At 56.5% G+C, this 11670-nt stretch overlaps 5 protein-coding genes across 5 annotated transcripts; 2 read left to right on the top strand and 3 right to left on the bottom strand.

Annotated features, from left to right (window-relative positions):
• Positions 1-32: 32 nt before the first annotated feature.
• Positions 33-1239, bottom strand: B0T15DRAFT_483389 (Alpha/Beta hydrolase protein; the record flags this gene model as incomplete). Its single annotated transcript, XM_062866159.1, has 6 exons — positions 33-687; position 740; position 782; positions 843-885; positions 957-1034; positions 1175-1239. The coding sequence occupies 6 exons, from the start codon at positions 1237-1239 to the stop codon at positions 33-35; spliced, it is 843 nt and encodes a 280-aa protein (XP_062724591.1).
• A 2019-nt stretch (positions 1240-3258) lies between these two features.
• B0T15DRAFT_483388 (glycoside hydrolase family 3 protein) lies at positions 3259-6021 on the top strand (the record flags this gene model as incomplete). The annotated part of the gene is made up of 3 exons (XM_062866158.1): positions 3259-3508; position 3575; positions 3627-6021. The coding sequence occupies 3 exons, from the start codon at positions 3259-3261 to the stop codon at positions 6019-6021; spliced, it is 2646 nt and encodes an 881-aa protein (XP_062724590.1).
• Positions 6022-6595: 574 nt separating this feature from the next.
• Positions 6596-8014, bottom strand: B0T15DRAFT_525362 (uncharacterized protein). Its single transcript, XM_062868840.1, has 3 exons — positions 7942-8014; positions 7479-7812; positions 6596-7409 (listed from the first exon to the last, which is right to left on the bottom strand). Exons 2-3 carry the CDS (start codon positions 7589-7591, stop codon positions 7031-7033), a joined length of 492 nt encoding a protein of 163 aa, XP_062724589.1. The 5' UTR covers positions 7592-7812; positions 7942-8014; the 3' UTR covers positions 6596-7030.
• Positions 8015-8039: 25 nt separating this feature from the next.
• B0T15DRAFT_119067 (peptidase family M48-domain-containing protein) lies at positions 8040-10001 on the bottom strand. The gene is made up of 3 exons (XM_062861603.1): positions 9682-10001; positions 8694-9623; positions 8040-8640 (listed from the first exon to the last, which is right to left on the bottom strand). Exons 1-3 carry the CDS (start codon positions 9697-9699, stop codon positions 8200-8202), a joined length of 1389 nt encoding a protein of 462 aa, XP_062724588.1. The 5' UTR covers positions 9700-10001; the 3' UTR covers positions 8040-8199.
• A 956-nt stretch (positions 10002-10957) lies between these two features.
• On the top strand, positions 10958-11423 carry B0T15DRAFT_491357 (ribosomal protein L38e; the record flags this gene model as incomplete). The annotated part of the gene is made up of 4 exons (XM_062866768.1): positions 10958-10987; positions 11052-11085; positions 11162-11290; positions 11368-11423. 4 exons carry the CDS (start codon positions 10958-10960, stop codon positions 11421-11423), a joined length of 249 nt encoding a protein of 82 aa, XP_062724587.1.
• Between the last annotated feature and the right edge of the window lie 247 nt (positions 11424-11670).

Raw genomic sequence — 11670 nt, 5'->3', positions numbered from 1 at the left:
AGACTTTTGTCAGATGGATACCTTATCCAACTTCACGCTTGCCGTTCAACTGCCTGCAGATTGTTGGCCAGCTGCTTATCCATCTCGGCAGACTGATTCAGCTTGGCCTCCAAGTCTTGCTCGCTCATCCCCCCTTCTCCGCCCGTCATGGTTATGTCCGAAGAGCACCCGGATACCTCCTGGAAGTACCACAGATGCGCCTCGACATTCAGCCCCGTCGTCCCACCGTTGCATTGGACATTCGCGTATCCAGGGCAATACGCAACCTCATCCGCCGTCGCCACGCCATCACTGCCCTCCTCAACCCAGTACTCGGGGCTGACATGCCGGTAGTTGAGCCAGATGGGCGGCAGCCGCGGCACGGGGTCGTCGGTGTGGGTGACGCGGTACTCGGCGCCGGGCTGGTTGGTGACGAACTCGGCGAGGGCCAGGTTGCCGACGCGCGGGGACCCGTACGTGTACAGGTCGGCGGCGACCCGGGCGGCACGCAGATCGGCCGCCGCCAGCGTGGCGATGGCGCCGCCGAGGGAGTGGCCCGTCACCACGACGCGGTAGGTCGGGTTCGCGGCCTGGGCGGCGCTCGCGGCGGCCATGGCGCGGTCGCGCACCTCCTCCCAGGAGAGCTGGAAGCCGCTGTGCACCAGGCAGTTGGGCGTGAGGTCGCAGGGAACTTGGAGGAAGAGGAAGCTAGCGCGCGGGGGTGCGGAAGGGAACGGGCCGGTGTTAGTGCAACTACTACACTTAGGTGGGTGGTGAGATGGTTGAGGCGTTTTAGACTTACTCTGCGATCCAGTTTTGGAGCGAGGTGCTGCCCCTGAACGAGATCACGATCAGCTGTCGACGGGGTCCACGCCGACGAAGCCCCTGGTGTCTAACACAGCCCCGCTGTTTGACCTTTTGTCAGTCACGTCACGGCCTTGGTGAATGTCTCGAGCTCCAGGGGGGAACGAGCTTACATGAACGAGTCAACTACAGTGGCATTGTGTGACGCAAACCTGGGGCACCCGTCCTCGTTGCAAGTGACGGGGTCGGTGCTCCGGCAGCAAGAGACACAAGAGACACCAAGGATAGCGAGACCCGGACAAGCCCCTTCATGGCAGCTGCTCAGGGGAGCGGAAGCAGTCGACGTCTGACCGAAAGCCGTTTATACGGGACAGAACACCACACAAGTTACCCTGAGGGTGCAGGCCAACGAAATCTTAGACGTCCGAACTGCGGCTGTGCAGGAACCCGAGCCATTGCTGGTTCCATCGAGATGATTTTAGTCTTTATAGTAACATGGTTCGTCCTACGAGCAGCCAGGTTCAGATGGCTTCCCCGCGTATTCCGGCCCCGCCCATCCAGGAGTGAGGCTGTGCCTGAGATTGGTTAGTGTAAGCTGATGCTGCAGTCCGATCCCCGAAACCCGGGCCAAGACCTATCGGGACACGAAAGCAGCGGAAGAAGGGGGGACGCAGCCGTGGTAGGTGGTGTAGATGTCTGCTCAGGCGACTTCGTCCCGTGAAACCCCGCCGTCGACATGCCCGATGCCATATCTTGGCATGATCGACGGGAATCTGGTTGAGGGCTGCGGTACTCCGTACACTAGATAGGAGGTGGGCTTTCTATTCCGGGTCGCTATCTTCCGCGTTCGCGGGATAGCCCGTTTTCTGGGGCACTTGCAGGTGCAGATCTCATGCAAAGCTGGCCATGGTATTGTACTACCTTTCTGGCGAGGGAGCGTTCTTGAGCCGGCATTGGCGGAAGAACGTAGACCAGGTGAATCAGACACAGCAAGCAGGTAAGCTAATAATAAGCTGGGGCCAGTCAGCATCTCTGAACTTCGCCGTTGTCGTGTTACGTTTGAAGCAGCCTCACATACACAGCAGGTAATGGGTGCCAAACTTCCCATCGTTACACGTACCACAGATATCCGCCAGGGTGCTGTAATGGAGGTCATGGACTCATGGTCCGGCCTGAAGCCGGACATGCCTTGTTTCTGCAAGGTAAGTGAACTGCTGCCACGTCGAGTTACATGGATGGTGTCAGTCCAGCCCTCGCAGTTCCAAAGCTACCTAAGGTATGTACCTAAGGTAGGCAAGGTACCGTAGTGTACTAACGTACCGTAGGACGTACCTCATCTTAATAAATGCCGGCGACTCGATGCGGGGGATGCAAGATGGGGGAATCATGGGATGGAAAGAGCAAGCCGGGAACCTGAGCCTTGGCAGGCAACACTGACAGACTCAACCTGCCTTTTTAGGAAAACACGGGCCGGCGCATTGGCCGAGCTCTGGCGTTGTGTGCTTCGCTGCACATAGGTGCCTTACTTGTTAGTACTACACGCAAGTTCCTTGTCGGGGCTGGTCAGCGCTGGTTGTACGACATGTCCGGCGGACAATACTTCGGGTCGGGTCACTCGGGGCTGTCCCGATGAGACCGTACGAAAGCCCCCTCCTACTGCATGCATCAAAGCCTGCTTTTGCGGCCGGAAACTCATCAGCATGTTTAGCGATACTACTCTGTCTCTTTTCTCCCGTCTACTCGGCGACTTGGCTTCTCGTCCCTCGGTTCCCCGCCTTTCACGGGTTGTGCCCCGTTCGCGCACTATGCAGTACGCAACAGAAATAGGTAAGATTTCGACACACGACATATGGATCGTTGCCGTTGGGGGTCCAGCTCAGCTGTAATGGAGACTGGAGAGAGATAAGGGGCGGCCAACATGTTCTCAGACTGCAACTCCTCAGAGAGACATATTTAATGACGACTCAGGGACAAGTCTCAATTGCGGGCGTGCGCTCTTTTCGATTGTGGCTCGGAGGAGTTGCCCACGCTGAAATTAATCGATGCGCCAGCCCTGTCAGCCGCAGCGAATGAGAGCCCACAGGGCGCGTTCTCTGCCTCCTGTTTGGAGGATGCGCGACGCTGAGGTTGCGACCATGCGTCTCGAAATGGCACCCGCCCATCCCATCCGTCTCCATTGGCCAAGGCCGGCTGTCGATCGGATGGATTGCCATGTGCAGGTCGGCTCCTCCCTACGCGGAGCCGAATGTCACCATGTGGACCGCCCGCCCAGCCACGACGCGGCGGTCGTGTGGTGTGGTATGGGGCGACTTAATAAGATGATATCTTAAGACCACGCCGGGACAGATGGCGGTGAGGTGCACATTCTTCCCTCGCTTGCCTGTCTTCTTTTGACGGTTCTCATCCTGGAGGACCGCGGCAAGTTGACGAGCCATCTTTTGCCTGGATCGTGAAGACCTCGACGACGCGGTCGATATGGTCCACCGCACGAGCGCCATCTGGCTCTCGCTAGTCTTGGGCCCCTTCGCTTCCCTCTCTCACGCTCGGAGCGTGGGCCCAAGAGATGCGGTCCCGGAAGGATACCGTGCTGCCCCTTACTACCCGACGCCCCACGGAGGATGGCTCGACTCGTGGAAGGAAGCCTATACCAAGGCTCAAGCCCTGGTCTCGCAGATGACTCTGGCCGAGAAGACGAACATCACGTCGGGAGTCGGATATTGGATGGGTATGCACTCGCCCCGACCATAGTTGCTTGTCCCCGTAGTGTGATGGCTGGCTGACGTCCTAGCAGGGTGAGTTTGAGGCCTACGCACTCGACGAACGGTTACTGACTGGCTACATAGGCCCTGTGTGGGAAACAGTGGCAGTGCCGACCGCCTTGGATTTCCCCAGCTTTGCCTGCAGGACTCGGCTCTTGGCGTCGCGTCTGCCGACAATATCACTGCGTTCCCGGCAGGCATCACGACAGGAGCCACATGGGACAAGGCCTTGATCTATGCCCGAGGGGTTGCCCTAGGCGAAGAGTTCCGCGGCAAAGGGACCAACGTCTATCTGGGGCCTACCGTCGGCCCTCTGGGCCGGAAGCCACTGGGCGGCCGGAACTGGGAGGGCTTTGGCGCGGACCCAGTTCTCCAGGCCAAAGCGGCCGCGCTGACGATCCAGGGCGTCCAGGAGCAAGGCATCATCGCCACCATCAAGCATTACGTCGGCAACGAACAGGAGATGTACCGCATGTACAACGTGTTCCAGCCCGGGTACAGCGCGAATATTGACGATCGGACGCTGCACGAGATCTACCTATGGCCGTTCGCCGAGGCCGTGCATGCCGGCGTGGGCGCTGTGATGACGGCGTACAACGCTGTCAACGGCTCTGCGTGCTCCCAACACAGCTACTTGGTCAACGGCATCCTCAAGGACGAACTGGGCTTCCAAGGCATGGTCATGTCCGACTGGCTGAGCCACATCTCCGGCGTGGACTCGGCTCTGGCCGGCCTGGACATGAACATGCCGGGCGACACCAACATCCCGTTGTTTGGTTTCAGTCTGTGGCAGTACGAACTGACCAGGTCTGTCCTGAACGGTTCGGTGCCCATGGACCGGCTGAACGACATGGCCACCCGAGTCGTGGCGGCCTGGTACAAGATGGGCCAGGACAAGGACCATCCACGCCCCAACTTCTCGTCGAACACGCGCGACAAGGATGGACTCCTGTATCCGGCGGCTCTCTTTTCCCCGACGGGGCAAGTCAACTGGTTCGTCAACGTGCAGGCCGACCACTACCTGGTCGCCCGCCAGGTAGCCCAGGACGCCATAACGCTGCTGAAGAACAACGGCAGCCTTCTCCCGCTGTCGACCTCGGCCAAAATCAGCGTCTTCGGCACTGACGCGCAGGTGAATCCTGCAGGACCGAACGCTTGCGGCAACAGAGCGTGCAACACGGGTACGCTTGGCATGGGCTGGGGTTCTGGCGTGGCGGACTACCCGTACTTTGACGACCCAATTTCCGCCATCAGAAAAAGAGTCCCGGACGTCGAGTTTCACAACACGGACACTTTCCCGTCAGTGGACACGCCGTCGCCCGATGACGTCGCCATCGTCTTCATCAGCTCCGATTCAGGAGAGAACAGCTTCACCGTCGAGGGCAACCACGGAGATCGCGACAACGACAAGCTGGCGGCCTGGCATGGCGGCGACAAGCTCGTCCAGAAAGCTGCCGAGAAATACAGCAATGTGGTGGTCATTGTCCACACCGTCGGTCCTCTCGTTCTGGAATCGTGGATCGACCATCCGTCGGTCAAGGCCGTCCTCTTCGCGCATCTCCCGGGCCAGGAGGCAGGCGAATCCCTGACCAACGTTCTCTTCGGCGACGTCTCGCCCAGTGGACACCTCCCGTACTCCATCACCAAGGCCGCCACCGACTATCCCGACAGCATCGCGAACCTACGGGGGTTCGCCTTTGGCCAAGTCCAAGACACGTATTCCGAGGGCCTCTACATCGACTACCGCTCGCTCAACAAGCGGGGCATCAAACCGCGCTTCGCCTTCGGCCACGGCCTCAGCTACGCCAACTTCACCTTCTCCGACGCCACCATCCGCCCCGTCACATCCCTCTCGCTCGTCCCTCCCCCGCGCGAGCCCAAGGGCACAACCCCGTCCTACCCCACCACCATTCCCAATGCCTCCGAAGCCTACTGGCCCGACAACTTCAACCGCATCTGGCGCTACCTCTACCCCTGGCTGGACAGAGACGAAGCCGACCGGGCGTACGCGATCGGTGTCGCCGGCGAGAAGAAATATGCCTACCCGGAGGGCTACTCGACCGTGCAAGGCCCCGGCCCCGCGGCCGGCGGCGGCGAGGGCGGCAACCCGGCGCTCTGGGACGTCGCATACGAGATCACCGTCACCGTCCGCAACGCCGACGACAGCACGCACGCCGGCAAGGCCTCGGTGCAGGCCTACCTGCAGTATCCCGAGGGGATCCCGTACGACACGCCCGTCGTGCAGCTGCGGGACTTTGAGAAGACGCGCGAGCTGAGGCCCGGCGAGAGCGAGACGGTCACGCTGCGGCTGACGAGGAAGGATGTCAGCGTGTGGGACGTGGAGCTGCAGAACTGGGTCGTGCCTGGCTCCCAGGGGGGTCGGTATACCGTGTGGATCGGCGATGCGAGCGATCGGTTGTTTTTGGCGTGCTATACCGATACGGGGAAGTGTGAGGGAGGCTTGAAGCCGCCTGTCTGAGGTTGGTGAGGGGCTGGAGGTGGTCTGTTTGGTTTAGTAGTAGGCACTAGCTGTGTGGTCTGGATGAGCGTTGGGTGAGGTCGTTCGAAATGCGGTTGGTAAATACTATTCATTCTCTTGTTTTGGATGGATCGTGACATCGGTAAATCAATATGAACTAATAATACAATATCATTGGAATGTCTGGATCTATGAAATTGGGAAAGCCCAGTAAGAAATTGGCTGCCCAAATCCTATACTCGGACGTGGCCATGGCTATGAATGACACTGCAGGATTTGTTAACAACATGAGGAAAAAAGAAGGTGCTCCCATGAATCGAACATGTGGTCCTACAAAGGACACAGCAGGGCTGCGCACGTGGAGAGTGTTGGACGATTTTTCACAGCTCGACCACTACGCCACATTGTTGTGTGAGCGCAAGTGTGCGGGTGCCGTGGTGGTTGGAAGGAGGTTGTAGGTAGCTGGCTTATATACCGATTCCTTATCGTCACCCATAGACTACAGACCTAGGTAGGTAGGTATGCATGGGCCACAGCCGCCGCCATTTACCCTCTCCTGCTTACCTTATGAAGTGTCAGCTTGCGATATCTAGGCGCAGGGCATTATTGACTTGGGCTCTGAAACACGGCGTGCAGGGTTTAGAGTAACTCTTCCAATGAAGCCCACACTTCGGCTAGGATGCCATACTCCAAACAAGACCGAATCGTCAGACAATGCCCGTGTAAACTCCCCAATGTACTCGGCCAAGAAGAGGCATGTCTATATCCCCCGTATAGTACATTTCACAGAGCCCAGTGGTTACGGTATTGTACAGTACATCCCTCTCTCCTCTCTCTGCGTCTTTCTATAAATCCATCCGTCCGTCCGTCCATCCATCCATCCACCAAAGTGACTCCGTCCTCTGTACCTACTTATCCATCCATCGAGCAACCCCACCGCTAGGACGCTCATCCCTCAACCGCCATCCAAGCCAAACCCCAGCACTGCGCACATAATGCATCCTCCGCTTTACGCACTGAGCTTCTTCCGACCCTTCGCCTTCCTCCGAGCAAGCGTCTTCCGCCCATTCTGCGTCTTGACCCGGCTCAGAAACCCGTGCCGCCGCTTCTGGACCAGCCGGCTGGCATTCGCCATCGTGGGGCGGGGCCCGCAGCGGATCTGGCTCGCACACCCGGCCAGCGCGGGGTGTGTGGTGATGGAGGATCTAGCAATCAGGTCTAGGGTTTCGCCTGTGGCTGCACTCGTTGTTGTGGCTGTTGTTATCGCTGTCGGTGCTGGTTGGCGCGAGAGGAGGGTCTGGTTTGGTGCGCGGAAGACGGATGATGGTGATGATGATGATGATGTGTTGAACAGGGTTGGACGGAGGGTGGGTAGGTGGGAGAAGGCCCTTTGCCATGTTGTTAGCTAATATAAGGTCTAAGGTGGCGTGGACTGGTCTGGGTTGTAGTCGGCATACCGTGCAGCTGCTGGGTTTGACGCCGTCGACGGAGCGCACCGTGGGGTTTGCGGTGCTGATGCCCGCCGCAGCACCGCCTGGAGCAGCGGGGATCGTGAGCTAATTCTCGACATTATGCCGCGTTTTCTCGAGTCTCTCCGCGTGGCGCTGAGCCGACCCAATTCCTTCCTGTGTTGTTGCGATGCGCCGCGGGGGGGGGCAAGATCCGTCCAAACTTTTGACGACGTTTGGATCGAGGTCGCGCTGCGTCGGAGCGAGCCTTTTCGGGCCTGAACAGCTGGCGGAAAGCCTTGACCAGCTGCCAGCTCCGTAGCCCGGAATCACATTTCGACAGCTAAATCAGGGTTAGGGCTCGAATCTGTATTATAATGACTCCTTTCGAGTTTCAAACAGCAAAGGATACTGCAACTGCAAGATCAAAAGGGATGCATTCATCTCGCATGATGCCAAGTGGTGATTATACCTTTCACATCAACTACTGAATGATTCTTGGTTTCTGTGTGTCAAGCACCCGTTGTAAGGAGTTTGGAATGACAAGTCGGCACGTGTTCGGACATCGTGATGGCCATATTCGTCTATTTGACTTGAGTGATACTGTTGAGTACTTATCAAGCGATCGCCGATTGACCGCTAAAGAGATCATCCATATAGCCAACTCGATCGTCCGATTTGGCCGTCCAAAACTAAATCGATGTATCCTACACTAAACACGACCGCCCAGTTAAAGCTCATCTCTTCCAGTCGCCGTCGCAACATCCTCCTTGCTCTCCGCCTTCTCAGCCACCTTCGCTTCTACTTTCTGAGTGGGTTGCCAGTTGAGAGCCTTCAGACGCTCTGATAAGATGGGATGCGAGAAGTGATAGCTGGCAAACATCCAGTCGGCATCCATGGTGCTCAGGTTCTGGATCTGCAACTTGATCAGGGAACGCGAGAGCTCCGTGTTGTATCCGAGGCTGTTGGCGAAAGCGTCGGCCTGGAACTCGAAGCGGCGGCTCAAGATATTCATCAGGAGCTTAATGACATTGTCCAGCGGCCCAAGAATGTCCGAAAAGAGGAGGAATCCCACGATGATGGGGTGCTCGCTGGCGAAGCCAAAATCGGCATAGAGCGAATTGTTGTTGACAAAGACCGAGAACAGAGCGAAGATGTAGAAGAAATGGGCCTGAAGTGTATTAGCATGAAATCTGACAACCGAAAGCTGCTTTCCTGACTGACCTGGGAGATACCGAAGAGCTTCGTGGTATGACCCAAGCTCCAGTGGCCAAGTTCGTGGGCAAGAACGGCGATGACCTCGTCGTTCTCGCTCTTCTCAATCAGGGTATCGTAGATGACAATGTGCTTCTTCCAAGGCAAGCCAAAGAAGTAGGCATTGCTGTGGGCGCTACGCTTGCTGCCGTCAATGACATATAGCTCGTGAAGTGGGAACTTGAGCTTCTTTGCAAGGTCCTCGACGTCCGTCTTCAGCCTGCCCTCCTCCAGGGGGGAAAGCTTGTTGAACATGGGTAGGATGACGATGGGATAAATGGTGATCATGAAAACCTGCAGACCAGCGCCGAACATCCATAGGTAGTAGAAGAACTGACTGCCAGTCTTCTTGATGATGGACAGGAACCCGGCGAGGATAGGAGGCGCCAAGACGAAGGCCAGGATGTTGGTCTTGATCAGATCCGTAACAAAGAGTTTAGGGGTTTGTTTGTTGAAACCAAACTTTTCTTCCAGAACGAACGTGTTGTAGATGCTGGTCGGCAGTGACAGGATTTGGTGGATCACAATGAACGCCAGAATGAAGACTATCGACTGGGAGATTTCGCCAGTGAAGCGGGTCGGTGCGAAGCGGAGAAGAAGACTGCCTGTCCATGACCAGAGCTTCGGGAGCACGTCGAACTGGTAGAAGGCAAGATTTTGGAGTTGACCGTAGAGACCGTTGAATGCCTGAAACTTGGCCTTCGCCCGACCGTATGCTTGGCTCTTGTCGAAGACCTCCTGCGACACCTCATGCTCGAGCACCTTGGGCGGCTTCGTCCTCTGCAAAACGCGATACTGACGGAAGCCAAGAAGCGCTTCAAATACGTATTGCCCAATGGAGAAGCCAATGATCAGCTTCTTCCAAGGGAACAGCGGCCGATCCAGGAAGCGCGCTAGGCGCTATGGAACGAATACAGTTAGCTGATAATACCAAAGCAAGAGGGAATCGATAGCCTACCTGGAGGAAATCCATCATGGCGGAGGAGGCCACGACTGGTTCAGCTGCCGCGGATCCAGCTCAGCTGATGGGTCGAAGATTGAGGGGGTTGGAAGATGACAACTTGAAGCGTCCCTGTGCTGCAGCGCGTGGAGGAACAAGCTGTCCTTGAGCGATCGCGACCGCGGCAGGCAACAGCGGGGCAATTTGTGAGTTGATTGGCTGTGATTCTCCGACACCCCACGCTTTCGCATCGAAGCCATTATTTTACACCTTGCCGAATCTCGCGACGTCTGCGAGCGCCAGACCTGTGATACCTACTCATCAATTCATTACTGTTATTATGGCTTTTGAGGTTCCGAAAGATCGACAAAGCTCGAATATGCTGTCAACACAACAAGCATATGTTCCCTTGCAACCGGTCCCGTATGGTGTTCCTGGGCATAGGTCAGAACATCGACCCTATGGGAGTGGCTGCATTGGCTTAAAGACCTAGATTCATCGTGAAGTCTACTACTTCCTTGAAATTCTCATATTTGCCCGCACCCGCTCCAGAAGCTGTTCTCTAGTATTTGAGTCCTGCGGATGCAGATTCCTCTGTCCATGTGTTAGCGTCGGGAGGCCATTACCTGCCCATGCTATATCACTTACAGCAGCGAGCCATCTCCGTAATTCTTCCTTCGTCCAAGTCTCTGGATCGCCTTTGGGGTCTGCCTCCGAGGGAAACATGTCTCCTCCCCAAATCGCCCATGCGGCAACACCTGCCACCAAGCCACTGAAGGCTTCTATGGATTAACTCATGCGCTGGCCACGGTGTAGATCTACTTACCAAGGAGGGCGTTCTATATAGAGTCAGCACTGGAGAACTGCCATAATCACATGGGACAAGGGACACACTCACCTTGGATCTCATTGCCCGGTCTAACGGCGTTGGCATCTTGAATGGTGGAAACCGTGTTTTCAAGAGCGGTCAACTTCTTAAAAACTTCTCGAAAGGTGATTATGAAACAAATCACAGGAACAAGTAACTTGCCAAAGTCTAAGAAGACTTAGAATGGCATACCTGTTATCATAAGATGTTCACCTGAGCAAGGCAGCTGACGCCACACGTCGCGTCACCCAAGCCACATTGGGGAGCTCTGATCCCTGTCACCCAGGCACGCTGCACAACATCAGATGGTACCCCACTCAAGCCCACAGAAAATAATTTTGAGAAATCGAATCTCGCCGACCTTGAAACCTCCCTTGGCAGTCCCCTTGTCTGATCAGTACAGGAGCCTCGACACTGCTAGTCAAAATGCCTCAGGAAGTTAGCGACATCAAGAAGGTTCGAATTGGCATCCTGAACCTTTGTCCCCAGCGTCGGACGACATACTGACGATGTGGTGTAGTTCATCGAGATCTGCCGGCGGAAGGATGCCTCTTGTATGTTCAAACGTGGAGCGAAAAACGACTTGAGAGATTGGTGCAGGGGTTCTGACAGTGATGCTCTTCTGTGCAGCCGCCCGGATCAAGAGGAACCGGAAGACACAGCAGATCAAGTTCAAGGTCCGGTGCCAGAGGTTCCTCTACACCCTGGTCCTCAAGGACTCGGACAAGGCCGAGAAGCTGAAGCAGAGCCTTCCGCCCAGTATGTTGCGCAAGATAAAACAACTCGTCCGGGACCCTACTTTTGGAATGCTGACGGCTGGATTTCCCTCACCACAGACCTCCAGATTAAGGACGTCCCGAAGAAGAACAAGCAGGGCAAGAGCTCGTCATGAGTTGATGGGGAACGAAGGGTGAATGCTGGTCTGGTTTGAGCGCGGGTGCTTTACCACGATGGGGGAACATGCATTGCATTTGTCGGTTCGCAGTTGGGCTGCACTCACAAACGGCGTCTCGGAATCGGAAACTAGGATGAACTGGTGCTCTGCTTGCTCTGCTTAGCTCCAAAAGGGAGCAATGTAGTCAGCGAGGTATACCCAGAAATGAACCGCACCCCTCGGCCAAGGCTCAAACTCGGGTCCG

Source organism: Chaetomium strumarium (assembly GCF_033439665.1).
Source record: "Chaetomium strumarium strain CBS 333.67 chromosome Unknown B0T15scaffold_2, whole genome shotgun sequence".
Taxonomy (NCBI): domain Eukaryota; kingdom Fungi; phylum Ascomycota; class Sordariomycetes; order Sordariales; family Chaetomiaceae; genus Chaetomium; species Chaetomium strumarium.
The sequence above is the reverse complement of the archived record's forward strand: the minus strand, read 5'-3'. Positions and strand labels throughout refer to the sequence as shown.